Raw genomic sequence first — 21,079 nt, forward strand, 5'->3', positions numbered from 1 at the left:
GAAGAGGTCTGCTGCTACTGCATAGTTCCCCAAAAGGAGCTGAGGAAGAAAGGGGCAACTCATTGCCACCTTGGTCTTGCCCTGTCAGCAAACCCCACCTGAGAAGAGCTCTCCCCTCTGTCCTACAGTGGCCAGCACAAGAATGTAGCCACTCTCAGTGGCTGAAGAGCTGGCTTTCCCTCCCCTGACATCATGTTGTGTGAAGGCTGAGGTATACAGGTGAGGAAGCAGCCATCCCAATCCCATATAACCCTCTCCCAGTCCTTAGAGCCTCCCCACAACCTTCATCCCATTTTCAAGCTCAGTCTTTTTTTCTACTAGCACCAGCAACACCTATATTACCACAGTCCGTGACGGACTCAGCTGTCTCTTTCAGCACGTAAGTACCACTTGCTGTTTCTTGCTACAACCGGAGCAGACAGTCCCTTGAAGGCACAAAGGAGTGCATGAGTTGTAAAAGAAGAACAGCAATAGGAAAAGGCAAGTTTTGGAACTCAAATGAGGAAAGAAGGGGAATCATCAACCCCTGGCAGGACTCGTTCACCGTGCATCACCAGTCTCTTATTCAGAAGTTGCATTCTTCGAGCTGTTGAACTTGTCATCTTGTGGCCCATTTTCAACCATCAAGAAGTTATTCATATTAGTCTTCATTTTCTTCTATTTATATTCCATCTCATGACTCCACTCCATGCCTGAACAATTCTGATCCTTTCCCTGGCCTCATACCCACACATTTCAAGTAAGCATTGACTGCTAACTTCTCAGTGACTCACTGCCTGGCCAGCCTATTCACTGCATGTTTAGCTATTTCATTTCTTAAGGCACCATCAACACATAAAAATATTTTATAAAACTCCACCAGGGCTGTTTTTACAATGGCAGACATAACTGATACTTGTTTTGGTTCCCTCCAGAAAGATTACAGACATGCTGTGTTTACTCAACAGAAGTGTAAGGGCTGAAGGACCATATTCCTGTAGATGTCTGTCTTACGAATGTTCACAGGCCTCTGACACTTCTCCAACCTCAGCGCCTTCTTCATCCTCCTTGCTGTTTGTCTGAGCCTTCTGCAAAAGTCTTGGCCCTGCCAAGCCAATAACCAGGGCTCCAACCGGAGCGGTGATCAAGATAGCCAAGAAAGCTACTGTCAGTACATCCATTCCATATTTTTCCAGTTGCTCATCTTGATGACTTCTTGCTGTATCCAGGGCAAGGGAACCTATTGCAGCCTGGAGGAAATAAAACATTGCTGAGATGGAGCAAGTAACCTTTACCACTGAAAGAGGAAAAAAGGAACTAATCATCAGTCACCATTTAATGTAAATGTGACATTTTTAGTATATTTAACCCATTCATTTCTAGGTAGTACATAGAAAAGTACATGTTTTATCACACCTATGAGAACAATTTTCACTTGGCTACATGTTGAATTTCCCAAGCTAATGAGTTTATCTGTGTGGTTCCCTCCTGCAAAGAACATTGCTTAGCTGTCATCTTATCCAAATTTCTGGAGAATACACAATTACAGAAATGGACCACTATATTGCATATTACAGCTGTTAAAATGCCACACCTTGAGAAAGTGTCCCGAGAGCAGAAGACCAGTAGCAGCTTCTGAAAAATTAATTCACAAATCTTGCAATAATCCTTGCCTGTTCTGATGATTAACTTCTGTTTGCAATTAATCATGCTATTGAGGCGAAGTCTAAATGACTTAATGATCACTGAAATAAAGGAAAAAAAAAAGCTTCTCTAGCAATACGGCTGTCAGACTATCCATTACAAAAATGACTACGAACTGAAAACCCATCCTGAGCCTCCGGTGTGACTGTCCCTGCCGACATTTCATGTGGTGTAAGAGGGAAACACTTTTACCTTTGTTTTGAGAATTCTCTGAATCGGTATGCAAAGGCACAATAACCTGCAATAGCTGAGAAATAGTTAAACTTCCTACGATATATGCACAGTTCTCTGTCATTAAGTGTACAATGCAGGATATAAGCAAAAACACCTTCACACAGAAGGCTCTCCATGCACTTTTCAAGCAGACTTAGTACAGTTTAGAATACGAACTGTCCATATACTAAAGTCTGCTGTTACAGAGCTTGACCTTCTCCCTGTTTACTGCTGTGCTAATTATGAGGAGCTTTCTAAGCACAACAGATCTAGCCTGGAATGAGAGTGATGTTGGACTGTTTACCTGGACAGTGGCTTTGGGAATCCATGCCAATGAGACAAATACTTTCTCTTTGAAATTAAACCCAGCAAAACACACCATCAGGAACGTTGCTGTGATTCGCACAACTAGGGCGATGCCCAATGTAGCAACACAGAGTCCTGCAACAAAGACGAACACTTCTCAGTACTTTTGTGCATAGGTGCCCTAGGAGAATAATCCTCCTAGAACTGTAGCTTCACAGTGGGGTTGAGTTTTGTTTTTTGGGGTTTCTTTGGGCAGCCATAGTCTGCCTTGCTTTAGGTATCTTTATAGGGATTCTTTGGAAGCCAGTCATGAAAACTGGATAATGAATGAGTGATCTTACCAACAGTTTCAGGCCTAAGAGACATAACAGATACTTCTGCTCCAATTAAACCAAAAAGAAAAGGTTGAAAGATATTCCATGCAACTGCGACAATTTTTTCTACTTCCCTCTGCAATGAAAACAAAAATAATCTGTAAATTCACAAAAATATGGCCAAGTAGACACAACATTTAATTAATCAAAGGACAAAGTGAAAATGTATCATAAAGATTGTCCAGAATGGCTCCTCCTCCTTTGACTTAATACTAAAAAGATTCAAAATCGATTGTACAACTTTTGAAGGTCAGAGTGTGTCTAGCTCTGCTAGTAAATAAATGCTTGCTATCTCAAGAAGAGAAATAAAGACCACTGACGTTTGAACAGTAATAGAGCATTTTGCAGACAGGAGGAAAATAAAGCATAGCTGATATTTAGTATTTAGGAAGAGGTAATTTGAACAGCTTTGCTATGAAGTGTCTGAGCCTTTGGGAACTGCTGCTTAAACATGTTCTTCCATTTGCATCTGAGCAGAGTCAGATCCTCGAAAGTTTCAGTCATGACCTAACTCCACTCATGCTGCACTCAGAGGCCTGTGGCCATGTGAGCAGAAGCAAAGTTAGCCTGAACAAGTCTGGAAACCCATACTAGTAAAAAGTGTTGAACTTTCCAGCATGATGTACTGCACAAGGGCAAAGCCATCTTTTCTCCTTGTGTTTGAGCTTTACATGTAACAATTTTCCTAAAACAACTGCTGCCAGGATAGACAGGAATCTTCCACTTACGTGAAAAGGTACACATAGCATATCTAATAGCACTTATTTTTTAATTAAGTGGGTTCTACAATAGCAAATGAACCTTCAGACTGGAGTGTGTGGAAAATGTAAGTGCAGTGCTCTGTCACTTAATAATCAGGCCAGGGCCTAGACTTGTCTTGTCCTTGGTGTTCTCTCTGCGGCTGATCCTGCAACATCTCTTGCTCTTCATCAATGGAATGGTAGAGGACTACAACACAAAAACTTCTGTAACCTTAGAGAGAATGAAGTGGAAATATACAGACTTCTAAACATTTTTCTTTATTTGCCTCATTTCTCCTTGTTATCTCATCCTTTCCTGGTTTCAGGAAAAAAAAATTCTCTTTATAGATGTTAGCATTATTTCAGTCTGTTTACTGCCCATTTAACTGTTCCAGCGATAGGTACAATGTTCCTTGTTCTCTGTGGACAGTATTTGCCAAGTGACAGCATGAGGCAGTGGCCTTTGAGAAGCTCAGCAGGTAAATATTGGTAATAAATTGAGTAAGCGCAGCAGGAAAATCTTGGTAATATATTGAGTATACAGTATGCAGACAACTCTGTATCTGATAAAGAGCTAAGGCATTTGAAATCAACATCCTCAAGGCCAAGTGGCTTCGTTCACTGAACAGAATTTAAACCAAGCATTTATAGGCTGCATATACTCTTAAGGTCCTTCGTTCTGAAGCTGTTTAAAAGCTTTTCAATAGAGAGCTTTATCAGCTGTAATGGCCTTAAGTACTTAAGTCCCAAGATGAGTTTTTCGTCTTTTAAAATTAGACAACAATGTAATACTTTTAAACAGAAACCATGGTTTCTTTTTTGTTGTTTTAACAAACCTTGAGATCACACTGAAGTCAGGATCTAGATGGGGATAATAATGTTGACTCTGCTATACCTGATGCCCTTTCCTTTCTCCTCTTCTCCTACTGCATGTCACAAGGCTACAGCTGTGGAGAGAAAGATGCCCTCAAAACATTGAGTGTAGATGGAATCAAGCAAAAGAGGCAGTGAGACATGCCAGGGTACAGAAATGCATCAGGGCAGCAACAGTAAGAGGAAGCAGGCTTAGCAGCTAACAGAAAGTGACTAAAAAGCAGTCTTTTGTATGGTTTTTGTATGTCTTTATGTCACCATTTATTGTGGACATCTTGCTCTCTAATTTATCCATAATACACTGGCTGGGATTTGGGAAAGATGAGAGAGCATGGTTAATTACTGTTTTCCATTTTACCCCCCAAAACCCCAGGGAACAAAAGCTCAGGGTATTCAGGCCATGCGTACAACTGTATTTGGGCACCTGTTTGTAAATCTTACCATAAAGTGACTGTGTAAGCTTACAGACACTCACAGAGCTGGGACATAAAGCTTTGGATTCCTAGTCAAATGCCTTGACAACTAAGTCTCCTTTACATGGCTTAAGATGTCTAACAAAAGCTTGTGGGCTTTTCTCTGTCAGTATGTTAGACTCTGTATCAATATATATTCACATACATGGTAACCTTCTGTGATGCTAAATGTTAAAGACTTTGTAAATAAACAGAGAATGTTTTCTTAATCTGTACAACACCTAAAGCTTCATCAATGCACCTTTACCACTCCTGGCAAGCTGTACGTTCAAAGGAGTGCTGGTATGGTATGCTTCTTATGTAAACATTCACCTTTTCATCAGACCATCCCACACCTGCAACAAAAGCTAAGACTAATGTGCAGAGCCCTCCTGATCCAGGGAAGCCAAAGTAGATGCTGCCAAAAACAGCAAACATTGATAGCCCAAGTACAAAGTATGACCTCTTCCATGCCAGAGATGCCTGCAGCCAGGGAAAGAAACAAACAAAAAAGTAAATTGCTTTTAGAAATGGAGGAAAAAAGGTTACTTCTGTTAATTTTAAAAATAGCAATTTGAAAATAACAATTACCATTAACCACTGTGAAAGAATCAAAACTTTCAAGTGAGACTTGAACTATTCAGTTGAGTGTTTTGTCAGACATTAATTCCTAAGAAATTAAAATTTTGGAAATTCAGTATTTTCTTGCCTCTGCCTATCCAAGATCTTACTGTCAAAAGGCTTTTTGTATCACAAGGAACATGATGCTCTATTCTAACAGCCCTGCTTCAACTCTGTGATAACAGGATTTTCTACCTGTACAGTCAAATACTGGAACAGTTTATCCAAGGAGAGGTGAAATCATTGCCACTAGGTATTTTTAAAGGACAAGTCAAACACTGGACAGGGACAGTCTAGTTTTATTTCATTTCACAGCAGACAGTTATATCTCTGCCATTGTTCCCCATTTCCATTTATCTGTTTGGCTCCTGTAACACACTTATGTTATTAAATAAGAGGAAAATTTCATCCTTCTGAGGGCAATAGATGCTTTGCAAATTTACTTCAGTAGTCCAGAACATACCTACTTTCTTCCACAATTTTCTGTTCACTTCATGGCCTCTTGATAGTAAATCCATCTATCACTTTATACCGTTAATTTTCATTGAAAGTAACACATTCTCATTAGCATTAATGATATGCTGAATCACCTAAAGCCCACGATCTGTCTGCTTTACTAATTTTTAATCTTAGGCCTAATGGAAACATCTTATAGAAGTAAAAGTGTTGCACATCAAACTAACTGGTGATTATTTTACTGCCTGAAATAGATATCAGACCCTTTCTCCTTTACGTACTGAGATTTCCACCACCTTCAAGGAGAGCAGGATGGCGAGCTGGCTTCCAAACTCTGCATCAGGGAACACTATGAGATCGTATATTGTTGTTGTTGCAGTAAACAAGTAATCACCTATAAAACACATCTTCACTTGATAGGCTTTGCAACCTGGAAGCTGTTAGTGCTGTACACAGCTTTCCCCAAAATCAGCTTCACATGAAGCTTGAAAATGAGTAACTTGAGAATACCATCCCTTAGCAAAGACTCTTTATTTTATAAGGTTTTTTTTTTGTTTGTTTTTTTTTTTTACTGGGCTTTTACCTGATCATGGCTTGGGAAATATCGAACAAACATTCCCAGAATCCCCCCAGCTGCTATGCCAACAGCAACCTCCAGCACTCCATGGAGCACACTGTACAGAGTAGAACCTATTTGGCAAAGAAAAATAGGCTCAGTAAGCCATACACAGACCCTTCATGCACAAACCACAGTGCAAACCTATAAGGGTGATTCTAGGACAGTGTCTGCTTTAAATTACTTGGGCATAAAGGGGTTCAGAAGGGAACCTATGACCCTGAAACAACTGGGTAGTGCAAGTTCATGCCAAGAAAGAGTGCCAGAGAAGCCAGAGAAAGAGCCACAGCAAGAACATTGCCAAACCCATGGAAATTTGAAAGTACTTATGCTGGGCATGCAGGCACCAGACTTGGCAAACTGAGGGAGCAGACAGGGAAAAATCTTCTCTGAAAGCTGATGTGACCCACAACTCAGAGCAGACAATGTTACACCAAGACTTTTGATCATGGGTCATTGCCCTCTCAATATTCACATCCATACATGAACTTTATAAGGAGATGTCATTAAGTTACAAACCAGTCAGTCATAACAGAGCACACATTCTTCAAAATACCACTGTTTGTTCTGGATTTCACTACGTACAGATTAACCAGCATACCGGAAGAGAAAGCCATCCCAAGGCAAGTGTTGAAGCCTGTAATAGCCAGAATGTCATCAATGCTGCCAGCTGCCATTAGCAAAGTCGGGACACCTTTCTCTACCCCATATCCCCCAGCCTGTAGAATCAGCATTGAGGGAACCACCACAGCAGGGGAGACTGCACCTAGAACAAAACTGAAAACACACAGGTTCAGACTCTCTTAAGAAGAAAACACTGAACTAAACTTCAAAATGTTCTGACCCCTATTCTTTTAAAGTATAAACAAACAGACCTTTACATTAGGTATTTTTCCTTATTTTCCCCCGCTAAGTACAAGCAGGGATATTTCTATGCAGATCTGCAATCAGCTCTTACTTCCTGCTCAACTCAATAGTATTTAAAGTAAAGGGTTCCGCAGACTAAGACTTCAGTCTACGCTGCAAGCCAGTTATGCTCCCCTGATATATGCCTTGATTGTCCAATTTAGGAACCTGGTCTAGACATGCTTATGACTCATTAGCCCAGTTCCTTCTCATAAAAATCAGCGTGTGACAGACAAGAAGTTCATCTGTCTTGCCTCCAGTATATGGGTCTGAACCAAGTCCCCCAGTTTAGGTAGAACTAGATGGAAAAGGTTTCCTCTTCAAGGGTATTACTCCAGAATATAACATGCCATATCCTTATTCTTGACTTGTGACAGGAAGACTCTCGTACATGCATATCTCTGTGGGGAAATTCTGAATTCCAGCATGAAGATTCTCCAAACTGTGGTATCATTTTCTGTCCCTAAAAGCCCCTTGTGTTGTGGTTGAGACTCGGGGATTGCACCATCCTTGTTCTTTCTTCAAGTGCCCAGATCACAAACATAGAAGAGCAATGATGCAAGTACTCCTCCAGAGCCTGAAAATGTGCCCTTCAAATTAGCCACAGAGCCAGACATGAATGGCAACAAAAACAACCACAGGGGCTAAGCACAGCTTCCTAATTGGCATTAAACTGAGGTCTCTGCTTGGCACAGAGAACTAACTGCACTTGGACCATTTAACTGTAGCATGAAAACATGCACCTTTGTCATACAGGAGAAAAGAGAGCCCCTTACCCTAATATAAATCCCCATTGCCATGGCAAATGCATGAACAGGTAGGCAAGAACAGCAGCTGCGCATGTTTCTGAGATGCATGGTCCAAAAGAAAGCCGTAAACAGACTGCTTTGAGTTTCTTAAGAGCCTGCAACATAAAAGCACATTCAGACATTAGTATCAGTACCCTTGGCTTTATAGAGAGAAAACACATTTATGGTCTGATACGTTTTTTAAAAGAATCCCCTCTGAGCTGCAGTACAGGATATTACAGCTTTACATGGCCTAAGCCAGAGATAAGACTCAAGTACAACTGGGTTTGGATATAAAATTCTAAGTGTGACAGTGAAACCCACTGACTCTAGATTCAACAAGGTTCCTGCATGTCACAGGAAGGAGTGGCAGAGAAGCTTGGTTGGCTTTTTGTGCAGAGCAGATTAAGTATGAGAGGCTGGACTAGCTGGGATCCATTTGAGAAGTGCACCCTCAACACAGCTGACTTACAGTCACTTGAGGTCATTTGCTCCATCCACAAAACGATTTTTGCTATAATCCCACGAGTTGCATGACTGTGATGGAGCACATGTCCTCAAGATGGTCTGCTCACAAAATTCAGGAAATTTCTTTAAGGCAAGGGGGAAAATGGTCATAAAATCAGGACTGCTTGCCTACTTTACAAATCCAACTGCCAATATTAACTTATGTCTATACAATAAAAACTATGCTTTCTGTAACACTCTAATTTGCAGATCTTCTAAGACTGAACAGTTAAATATTTTTAACAGAACTAATTATTCAATTTTTTTTGGTGGGCTGTTGTATACTTTGCCACACACAAATGGCTGGTGCCATACCTGTGGATCAAGGCCGAGTCCTGCTCGGGTCAAGATAATTGAAAGAGCAATATTCCTCAGTGCTGCAGACCAGCGTAGGTTTATCTGGACAATGTCACTAATGAATGGGGTATTTCGGATTAGGAAACCAGCAAGTAGCATCCCTTAAATGAAAGCAAATAAGCTCCCGTCAAATTATTTGCTTTTATTGCACTAAAAGCTTGCACAGAGTTCTTAAAAATAGACACTATTTTATAGATTTATGAGAGACAGAGAAACAATTTATGTTCTGAATTATTAGCCTTATTTTAACGATGGGGACTGAGGCATAGAAAGAGCACCATGTTTAACGCAATGAAAGTAGCCCAAGAACACACTAGGTCACCAAAGAATAAATCTGCAGGATGCTGACACATTGCTTTAGTGCGAGTCAACGGAATTCAGCTTGGTTCACCAGGTGCAGGTCATACTTACCATAAGCAGACACCTCTGCATCCTTAAAGATATTTTGCGTGTTAGCTTCTTTTAACATGAAAAGAGGAAGATCATCTAATATTGTGTATTTATCTCAGGAGTTGGAAATTGTCAAAAATACTCTTAGGTGTAAGAAATGTAGGTATCACAGGAACCATAATGCTGAGCTGATTGGGAAATATAATTTAAAACAGCTAATCATGGACTAACTTAGACATTTTAAAATGCTCTGGCAATATGACTCATGCAAAGAGGGGAAAAAAAGGGGAGGAAACAGGAACTTGGTCTTATCATCTATTTGAGCTGCTTGCAAGATCCAACCTTTTGCAAATATTAGCAAAACTGTCTAATCAGAGACTTCCTGCAAAGGTATTGGAACTGTAGTTCTGTGAGAACACAGAAAAGTACAGGAAAGGTTGACCTGCATATATAGATCTGCAGAGATTCATTGTAGGTCCTGATGATTCAAAGATACATTTTTGTGGCATAATTTTACATTAGCCACCTTAAGAAACGGGAAACCAAAAAAGACAAAAAGTGAACAAACGCTGTGCTCACGTTGGCCCCAGCTTGGGGTGAGCCTTGGCTGTGGACTTGATTTGTCCTGGAACACACTAAGCTTTCCGACATTGCTCTTCCCACCACCTCCCGGAAAAAAAACAGTGGCATAATTAATCTGCAGTACCTCATGACAGTTATATCAGACTAGCATAATGATCACATGCTCTTTACAATGTTTGCATGAGGTCCAAGTTACTGGAGTTACCCTGCTCTAGAAATCTACTTAAAGCAAAAAACTCCACCTCAGGGGATATCTTCACTGTTCTGCTCTGTGTTGCCTGCTGCAAAAACCTCTCTGCAATATATGGCTAAAATACACTGTATGACTGTTTCAGTTGCAATTTCACTCCCTTTTTCCTGAGACAGAGGCTGACTATAAGGTGCTTAAGTGCTGAGCCAGCCACATTACACTCAACTGCACCTGGCACGAGTGGATTAAAGGCATGTTTGAGTACAAGGTTCATATTTTTAGTGTAAAAAAGAATATTAAAAAATATTGTCTATCTCCTCTGACTCATAGATTCCTCCAATTTTCCTCAAAGACTGGGGATCTCAACAGTGAACTCTGACCTGTAAGCAGTGCTGCTGAGCCAAGCGCATCACCAGCTATGCAGGTTACTAAGTCACATCCGTGCACTACAGGCAGGTATTTGTAGCCTACTCTGCCATGAAGTTTTACTGTCAACAGCTTTACTCATTTACACGCTAAGCATCGCAAGGGCGCAGCGTACAGCTGGTGAGAAGAACCTGGAGCTTCATTTTTCAGCTGTGCTGACATCACAGCACTTCACAATATTCTACCCGTCTAAACAAAACCTCCTCTAGGAACGAAGTCTGAAAAGGTTCCAATGATGTCAGAATAAACGTCATTTTCATGCCCCATTTCTATTTTGCATTTTTATGTAAAATAAGATGTTGATATGAAAAACAATGTTATGATTGATTTAACATAACTCTTCAGAAGAATTACTCCTTGTGGTATATTTATTTTCTCAGGTTTCAGTTATCTTGAGGTAAGGGAAGGAGAAGAAAAATTGCTTTGGATTACCAGTAGTAGGGAATTCCTGTAGTGTTTTATTTGGAAAACATTTTCATTGTGTCAGATACATGCAAAACAGCTCAGCAATAATTTCCTTATGAATTAATTATTCTACTGTAACAGGTGGTCTAGATTAAGACTACTGTTTGGTGCTAGTAAACACAAATTTTAAGTAACTGTGAAAGAGGACTGAAGGACTATAACCTGTGAATCTGTAGGCATAAAATTCTTTGGGGGCCACAGAATTAAGAGGAGCGCCTTAGTAACATACAAACAATTTCACTTGAGCCAGCTGCGGGAATTTTGCACCTTCTCAGAGAGGACCAGACAAGAGTCACTTCAAAAAGCTACAGATTTGGAGTATGACAGTTTGTCTGTTCCCGATCCAAACATACGTAGCATGCAGATATTACCTGACAGTTTAAACAACACAAGTATGTAGGAAGAAAAGAATGAAGGATATCTTACCCAGAAGAGCAGGGAGAGGGGGTAGTGTTCGTATTTTAATTAATCCAAAAATTTTACCTCCAATGACAGCAAAAAAATAAAGAAACAAAATTCCAAACAGATTTCCACCTGGGAGACACTCAGTCCCAGTGATGGACCAAACCACAGCCCAAACCAGGACCACGACTGCAACTGGAACAAAACAAGAAATATTTATATTTAATCATCTCTCAGGGACAACTTTCTTTGCTATTAGATCACATCTGTTTTTCTACTAATGAAAAAGGTACCATAACTTTCAGAAATAAAATCACTTACCTGAAAAATTAGTTTAATCATAACAACATGTTTAATTTTTGACACTCTCTAAACTGATGTTCTGATTTTACAGATGCTAAGATACTTTAAAAAAATCATAACAGGAACATCATTAGGTTCTGAATGAGCCTTGGGCCACTGTGGAAAGCACTTGGTGCCAAACTTAAAGCAAAGACTTTCACTAACTTATCTTGCATTTGCTTATCTTCCTTCAATTGCTTCAGAACTCAGTAAGAACCTGCTGCTGTACAGCGTCGCAGATCTTGGAGCTAATGACTGCAGCTACAGTCTAATTTTTAAAAGAATTTTAGCATAATTTTTTGGATGGATGTGCTTGGGCAATACATTGCTATCCCTGGGGAGAAAAAAAAAAAAATAAAAATCTGAGACAGTCATGTCTCTGGATAGTGCAAAGCAGTACAGGTACTTCCCTCAATACAGCAATCAAAGAGGGATAATACACAGGGAAAAAATCCTGAAAAATATTACAGGAACATTAAGTGAAAATATTATAAAATATGTGAAAGTATTATGCTCTTTCCAGGTTCCCAAATCTGTTCCTACAGTTCTCCAACAAGAACAGGCATGCATAGATATAAAAGCAGAAGACTGAAGGAGAGGAAAAAATGTGTTGAATAAATCCCTTTTCTCATAATCGTAAGAAAATGTATTGCATTTTCAGATTGGATTTTTCTTAATCTTATTTGAGGGTGACAGGTGGCAAAGGGAAGACCAGTAGATTTCCAAACATAGAAGCCTAAGAATCCCAAGTGAGATAGCAGCTGTGGAAGCTTTCAAAGCCACAGGAAGTATCTTTTGTTAGGAAAAGTCTGAAATAGCCTAAGAATCCCAAGTGAGAGAGAAGACTGTGGAAGCAGTCAAAGCCACGGGAAGTGTCTTATTGTTAGGAAAAGTCTGAAATAACTAGTTAGCCAGGCATTCTTTTCTGTGAGCCTTCAGTGTAGGGCAAATCTCAAACTGAATGGGTCAGTTTGCCTTACAGTTAGGCTTCTTGCCTTTGCAAGACTGGGGTATTAAGGAACAAAAGAAGGTATCACTGCCTTAATTCAACAAAAAGCCCTCCAGTGTGCCCAAAATACCACTGTGTTTATAATCATCTTAATGCTCTCACGCCAAAACGAACTATCAAGATGAGAATTAAGAGGTCTTTCTTCTGATGAAAACAATTTGCAATGCAAAAACGTATCTACCATGTTAAACACACAAGAGAGGAGGGAGGAACAAAACCTATATATTCAAATCTTTTTTTCACCTCTTTTTTTTCTGCTAAAACATTGAAACAAAAGTGCGAAATGTAAAACATAGCTGTTTCCCTTCATTATTTTGCAAGGCCAATGGACAGATATCATCACATCCAGAGAAACGAGTACTTCATTTACCATTTCTCATTTTAATTAAACTCTGTCTTTCTTACATACCATTTGTCACTGTTTGGGCCAGTAAACCCTGAGGTGGACAAGTAAATATTTGCCTCCATGTTCTTGCAGGTGTTGAAGACCCTGCTATGGGTTCCGGGGGCTGCTGAGCACAATGATTCAAGAGAGCAGTCTCTTCTGTTTGTATATTCCCATCAGTACCTTTGGCATCTACTGTTGGTCCCTCCTGAATGAAAACAATGAGACTCTCTCAGAAGCGGCACCGTATACATTTGAAGTAGCATATAAGACCTGAAATCAGCTGTGATGCACAAGATCCACATTGTCTACAGAAGACTACATTAACTAAACAATTGGTGTAGGAATGGTTCAGCTTTGTACTACAATTTGGGGTTTTTGGCTATGTGTTTGTTTTTGCATGGCACAAAGAACTGCATGTGAGAGACTGCAGGACATTTGCCTTTTTATCTGCAAGTGACAGGACTCCTGTCCCAGTACAAATAGCACCTGGTCAGCACAAATACCAGCATATTTGATGAAGAAACGATATTAACAGGCCAGGTTCAGCTTGTCTTGTATACAAGCTAAATGTGTTAATATTCTCTACAATTTTATAAGGTTCTGCTTCCAGAATGGATTTCACAATACAGTTAACAATTAGCATCATTCCAGTGAGACAGTGCCTTTAATATAACTCCTAAATAAATTCTGTTGCAAAGCCTTGAACCAAAATAAGAAGACATACTTATGATTAGACAAAGATGAAAGAAACAGAATACCTGGCCAGTGCAAGCATTACTCACATGATCCATTGCTGGAAGGCTCAGCTGGTAAATCAAGGTAGAGATGAAGAAATACTACCCTGGGAGTTATTTCCTTCAATAATAGTTCCTTGAAGCTGTTCTCTTATACTGATTCATCTACTTATCCATATTCATAGCCAAAACACTTTTTGACCATTTTTGGATATGTTTCTCACTTCATTTTAGGGTCCTTATTTTTGACAAGTTAATCACCTACCTTCCCTTATGATTATTCACCTTCATGTCAGCTCATTGTCATAGCATGGACATGGAATTCTTGCCTATACTGTGGTTTGGCCCTCCTCCAGTAATAGTTCCACATTTCCAATTATTTTTCTGTCTCCTCTCTCTTGATTTTTTGTGTGTGTGTGTGTGTATATTTTTATACACACACACTCCCTTACTCAGAGTCACAGTTGGAACACAAATCTTGTGAGCTTTCAAGATGGAGTTACTTGTTTATCTACCCTGTGATTCTGTGATCACCAGCTATCTGTGTGTATAAAGATACGCCATACAGAACTTAACTTTACAGTCAACACTATACATTTACTCTAAAGCGCCTTTCATGTTAAGAATTTTATTCTTATTTGCATTTACTGCAAATCTTTAAGGCCAGAGAAGTTTCCAAGAACACTGGAAATATGCATATAGAAGTTTAAAACTGGGGTTTCTTATTTTTATTAGGTGAGAAAAGGAAGATACTCATGAACAACTTCCAGCAAGTGGATCAACAGGCACAATTTGAAACCAAAGCAGCCATCTTAACGTCCACATAATTCTCTTCCATAGCTGATTGTAAAATGTATGCTGATGCATTTTCCAATTCAAGCTGAAATTGCAACCACTGATTTCCAGCAATCCAACACACCACAGACTTCTGAAAACTGAACATTTGTTAATTGTAAGAAATTCCCACTGAGGAGACTTCTCTTTGTATTCCCTTCAGATGTAGGGATTTTAACAGATGTAGGAGGAAAAAGGAAAGGAAAAGAAGGGTTCCCTCTGACTAAAATTGTAGTTGTACTTGTACTTGAGATTCTAACTAGTTACCTCACTTTGCTCATGCATGGGAATCATGCCATTTCTCTCACATATTGGTGGCTTAGAATCTTCATTGTCATTTACAATATCCTTCTTCACCATTGTTGCAAACCTAAGGAAAGCAGTAAAGACAGAAAAGTTAGAGAGAAGCAAGTAATGCTATTTTCCACATAGAAGACTTTTCTATGATGTTGTCTCCTTCCCTGTAGATCAGGTGAAAAAACCCTCATAGCCCAATTTGGAATCTAATGTTTTGTGCATGCTTGTGTATGCTGTATAGAAGAACAAGACACAGAAACAAACAGAAGAACAGTATTAAGCTTAAAGTCAGGCAGTTAGAAAAGTAAAATAAGAAAATCCGAGTTTTAGAATTGTGATGATCTGTGCTAAGCTGTTATTTCCTCCTTAGAAGTATGGCTGTAATATATATACTACAATATATATATTGTGCCTCTTATCAGCACAAGATAAAGGTTATTTGCTGTCAACACCACTTACCAGGACCATTAGTTCTGAGAGAGTCACAGGCCCTGTGCACATGGCAGTGCCAAGCTTTATGAAATGGATGCTAAGAACAACAAATACAGTTTCTAAAGCATACACATTTTTAACCTAAACCTGACCAGATCCAGCTTGACTTTCAGGGCAGTTTTCAAGAACATGGTTCTGTGAGGCATCACTATTCACAAACACACTGACTGAATGTCTAAGAAACAGGAGATGCCTGTTTGAATAAAAATCAGGGCTATGCACAACTGTGCACTTTATATTCAGGTGAGGCTCATCAAACATGGCTCTTTTTTACTGCTTATATCCCATGGAGATACTTCACAAGAGTGTGAAATAAGGTCCAAGTTGTTTGTGGGTAATTGTCATTGTATTTACTCAGTCTAACTGGTCCACTTCTTGTCCCATAGATGCTGACAAGTGATATGGCAGTGAACTGTTCTGTATGTCAGGATTATTTTTTTGTACAAATATTGACTGCAGTTTCACAAGTCTGAGCCACCAGAGTCACATGCACATATCTGAAGACAAGGCTTACTAGTGTTCTTCTTTGTTACAGCAAAGGTGTGTATATATACTCTACCAACTAAATTTCAGTGCTAACAGCATTTTCATGAAGTTTTCTACATTGCTCTGGCCATATAAAACACCACTCGGAACTTTTGAGCCAAGAAATTCCTTCCTTGCAAAATTGCTGGAAGCAAGTCAGAGCACCGATTCTCACAATTATCAAGCCTTCAGTTTATAGTAAGTTTGATATTTGGGAACAACTGATGCCACGAACAAAGACAGGGGCTATTGTAACACCTGGGTGGTTTTATTTGAGCTGTTCTGATATGAAACTGGCTTGAGACATGGCCAAGGCATAGAGGAAAAATACAGAGCCATAGGCAAGCACTTTCAATGCGCTTTCTTTCCTTTTAAAATGTAAAGTGTTAATTTACTCAAATTCCAGTACTTTTTTGTTCCACAAGTAGTAATTAAAAATACAGAATAGTTGTGATGTCAAAGTTTTTTAATTAAATAATTGCTGCTTAGTTTTTTTCTCCATAGGATTGTTCAGCTTTTCACTGGGGATGGGAATCCACAAGTACCAGTCTATTAACTGGAATAGAAAGGTATCAACAACCTACCAGCACCTCCTTCCTTTCAGCAACCACTTCCCCAGGGTATGCATACTTAATTTTGTGGTTATGAAAGCGGTGCATGTGCGCAAGGGACAGAAGGATACCGCTCTCCGTCCAGCTTTGCATCGGCAACGAGCCAGTACCTGGGGTCATGTAGTTGTTGACATGAAATACGTTCATACTTCTGAGAAATCCCGATCCACCTCACAACAGCTTCAGCTCCTGAATGCATTGTTCACGGTAGCACACAGGAAAGGAAAGACTGACTGAGCAAGGATATTAGATGTTCTGTTTAGCAGAAATGGTTTCAAGGTGCGAATGAGGAGTCTGATAGCCTATGTGCTGTCCTTACCCATTTTGTGACAGGTCTTCACCACATTAGGTTCTTGATACTGCTAAAGTCAGTTGGATTAATGAGACCAAAGTGAATAGTTAATTAGTTTACTCACATCAGGGTGAGGGGTTTTTTTGATTCATGGTATTTGTTTGGGGTTTTTTTTTGGGGGGGTGGGGGTGGGGCTTGTTTTGTTTTTTAAACTTCACCCCCTTATACAAACAAAATCAGCGATTGAGAAATCATGGAGCAGAATTCATGCCACAGGGTTAAGGCCTGTACCATGGAAACCAGCCAGTTCTTAGTATTTTAGTCCCTCCCTGTAAAATATACTTTCCTTATTTTGAAATGAGAAACTTTTTTGTTAGTTCCTCTCATTTCACTTGTTATTAATGAGCAGGGAGGAGGAAAGAGAGGGAGAGCTGAACTGAAGAGATGACTGACGGGGACAGCATGCACATGCCTGTATCAGTAGCTCTATTGCCCTGGTGACCATGAACGTTCTGCTTTGCGCACACACAGTACAGAAGGGAATACAAACAAAATACCACCACCACTGCCAGAGCAGCTACTAAACCACGCATCATCATCCACAAAAAGACGTAAGTAAACCCTGATGCAACCTCCTTCCCCGCCTCCCCAACAGCTTCCTGCCCGCAGAGCCAGCCAACAGCCCCCCACGTTACCTCTCCAGCCGCCGGGGACGGAGGCCGAGGGGCTGAGAACTTACCTGGGGAACGGCAGGAGCGGCGGGAGGAAAGGGGCTCGCCGTGCAGCCGCTCTCGCACGGCTGGTCCCGGCGCACGGAGGCGGGGAGGGGATAACCCGCTGCCTGCGAGCGGCGGCAGCTCTGTAACCTCCCCGCTGCTGCCGCCGCCGCCACAGTCCCTCCTCCAAGGCCACGGCTTCGCTACACCAGCGGCAAAAGCGAGCTGAGGCTGGAGCTTGAGAAGACCGAAAGGGCCTCCCGGGTGCCTTTCGTGCCTCTTGGCGCTGTGACTAGGTGGGGGCGAGGGCGGGCTATGGTCGGAGCTGTCAAAGAGGCATCAGGTTGGTTTGAGCAATGGACCAGGCCTGAGCCCACATCCAGGAGGACGAGGGATGAGAAGGAAATAGATTTGTGTGTCTCACGTAGCCAGCCCTCCGCTTCCCATGTCATTTCATTGCAACCTGTACACGTCAGAAAGGTTGCTTTCTACACTGCCTTTCCCCTGGCCATGGGAAGAGGCATGGGGAGGCTACACACAACCCTCTTGGAGGGCAGCAAGTTAGAGGTTAGCTGGAAAGAAAGGGTGAGGATCTCTAGATGATTCTGCTCTGGATGAACGCAGAAGAATTGCATCGGGGCAGGCAGAATAATAATAGTAAAAAAATACTTGCAAGGTTCTGGTGTTCCCATGAAGGCATTTCTACTTCTTAAAGAAGAATCAAGTGTGTCCACCTCATCTGTAAGTGCACAGGAGAGAGTGAAACAGACCTTCTCCGTCAACCTCATTTTGCAAGCTACACTGGGTGCATGCGAAAGGAGATTCAAATGCAACATGTTGCTAATTTGCTCCTAGTAGGATTACAAAGAATTAAGCTGACTACAAATCTGAGAGGAAAAAGCACTGTTTCTTGATCAGACTAGATTTTCTGGAAGGACTCTGAATCAGGGAAGTCTCTTCTTCCCTCCCCCACAAGAGAAAAGTTTGACCTAGATTCTGAACAGTCAAAAAACCTCCTCTTTATATTATCACTGGGGTGCAAAGAAAGCAGAATTACCCAGTTCCATTAAAAACAGACCAGGGAATTAAGAGGTCACAAGAGTATTAAGCAGCATTCTCCTTTAATAATTCCAGCAAGTCTTCTGTAAAACCCCTTAGACATTAGAACACATTTCAGAGTTATAGCTGTTAACACATCCATGAAAAGCATTGCTTAATAAGGCAAGAGACACCAACCTCTGCTGATTTTTTTTTTTCTGCTCCATCAGCTTCTTGGAGTACGACTGAAAAAAACGTATCTCTGTGCTTTTAAGTGCAATGTAAAAAGCAGATGGCATCTCCTTTTCTTGCCAGAGTGCTTTGACAGAAAAAGCCATTTCTGAGTAGCATCTGTATATTACAATCATGCATGAGCTTAGAAATGTTAACTAATAAAGTTCAATATGCAATAAGTATAATGAATTTTCTCTCAGGTTCTTAATTATATTTTCAGAATGCACAGTGCATGTTTCCCATGTTACTGCAGTGAGGAGATCCTCTTTTCAAGGTAAGCCATCTACAAGTACTATGGAGGCAGGACTTTGGCCTTCATACTAAACTCTGAAACCACTGAAACAGTATTCTGCCAGCCTGAATTTCTGACACCTGAGTTTACGTCAGTGAACATTGGTGGAACCGTTTTGGATAACCTTGGATTTCTGCCTCAACTTGATCCTGCTTGGCTGCCAGGGCCGCTTTATTGAAATACTAGATACTCAAAAACAAACTATACAAGATCAGAATGCTCCAACCATGATTAAAAGGTAAAAGTTAAACCCATAACAAGCCTAAGGAAGCCAACATCCATAATACTTTCTCATTTGTAAAAGTTACATTTACGTACAATTTTAAAATAAGAAGCCTGATTTTAACTAAACATGTTCATTATCTTTGAAATAAAATTATTTATATTAATGCTTCAGCTAATATTGAAAAGCTTAAGCAATAATTTTTTAAAACATGGTAGTTGTTAGAGACACACACAAAATATTGTACATTTTCCCTGTGCTTTCTGATTACTGATCAAATATACTCAGTAGCATTTATTCTTCAATTCTGCCCCCCCCATATAGGCATATTTAATATATATGCATATATATGAAATTACATACAGCTTCATTCACAAACTAGGTAAATGGAGCTGTGTGCAATTTTAAGGTAACCGTATTTATAGGCAGTCAGCCCATGTCATTCATGTCAATTTTAACTGTATGTTGGCAAAACAAATAGTTTTGGAATTCAGGTTATTAATTGCCTTAGATCTCTGGGTCAGGATCTATGTTTTCTTCCAGAATATGAGACTATGATAATAGGGTTCTGATTCATAAATCAAAGCTATCATGTGCTACCACAATAGAAACATCAACACAAATCCTTGTAGAAACAGTCCTTTTCAGCGGAACTTAGCCTTGTGTTTTAGCATGAACTACTGTATTGGTATTTGAGAACCAAGCAATAGAATACCAAAGCCTAGCACCTAGCATACAGATTTGACATCATTTATCCAATATTAGTACATCCTTTTGAAGAGGAATATATTGGCCCTGGATAGAGTGGTAAAATCCACTCCTTTTGCTTTTGTGCCAGAAGTCAAGCATATTCATGAAGATTCACCTATGTATGTAAGAATATTTCTCCTACATATACCCCCATCCACACCCACCAGAGTGGTGTCCTTGCATAATACTTTCTGTACATGGAAAGGGGTGGGGAAGATATGATACTTCCAAGACCATTTTAGGAGTGATCTATACCATAATGAAACAGTTCTGGTCTCTATTTCTCCCACTAGGAATTTTCTAACATTGTAAAACTACATGTGATTCCCTATGCTCTCTACATGCTGTAAGCTTTAGTCTTAAGCGTTAGAGGAGGCTCCTTTCCATCATTTCTGCTTCATGAAGCCAGTGACTACAGTGGTTATGTGCTTAAACAAACAAACCCTCCCAAAATCCACAAAGTGGCCAAGCCTACTGCTTCTACTGGTAATCTGTTGCCTCACCTTTTGTGCTACTGCTTTTCCAGATTCCAACAGCCTAATTTGCCCAGGATCTGGAAAATGGACATTGTAGTTGCACAAACCAGCTGTGCATGTACTCTGACTCTTTGCAGTATATGCAGGAAGTTTCGTGTATTCATACACCATGTTATCTACAGTGTTTGACTGTCTTGCCCAGCCCACTTTGGATCTGTAAGTGTTGTCAGGCTTGGGACATATTCTTTTCAGCAATTCTGACTGTTTTTCTACAGTTACAGTTCTAAAACATTTTGCCAATGATAATACAGAACAGAAAGAACTTACTTTGTAATTTGAAAAGCAGAATGTGCTTTCAAGTACAATTTGCAACTAGCATGTTCTCTAATATAGAAACACCTATTACCTGTAACAAAATGATTCAAAAGTTCCAATCTTCAAACTTGCTATTACTTCTGCTTTCTTCTGTTTAAACCGCT

The 21,079-nt window shown here is 40.2% G+C and overlaps 1 protein-coding gene across 1 annotated transcript; it reads right to left on the reverse strand.

Moving 5' to 3' along the window:
• Positions 1–603: 603 nt before the first annotated feature.
• SLC9B2 (solute carrier family 9, subfamily B (NHA2, cation proton antiporter 2), member 2) lies at positions 604–17,621 on the reverse strand. Its single transcript, XM_010288921.1, has 12 exons — positions 17,611–17,621; positions 14,922–15,024; positions 13,108–13,291; positions 11,372–11,542; positions 8,851–8,993; positions 8,017–8,144; positions 6,936–7,111; positions 6,302–6,408; positions 4,975–5,124; positions 2,544–2,652; positions 2,201–2,337; positions 604–1,229 (listed from the first exon to the last, which is right to left on the reverse strand). The coding sequence occupies exons 2-12, from the start codon at positions 15,012–15,014 to the stop codon at positions 990–992; spliced, it is 1,638 nt and encodes a 545-aa protein (XP_010287223.1). The 5' UTR covers positions 15,015–15,024; positions 17,611–17,621; the 3' UTR covers positions 604–989.
• Between the last annotated feature and the right edge of the window lie 3,458 nt (positions 17,622–21,079).

This window comes from Phaethon lepturus, unplaced genomic scaffold (genome assembly GCF_000687285.1).
Source record: "Phaethon lepturus isolate BGI_N335 unplaced genomic scaffold, ASM68728v1 scaffold3056, whole genome shotgun sequence".
Taxonomy (NCBI): Eukaryota; Metazoa; Chordata; class Aves; order Phaethontiformes; family Phaethontidae; genus Phaethon; species Phaethon lepturus.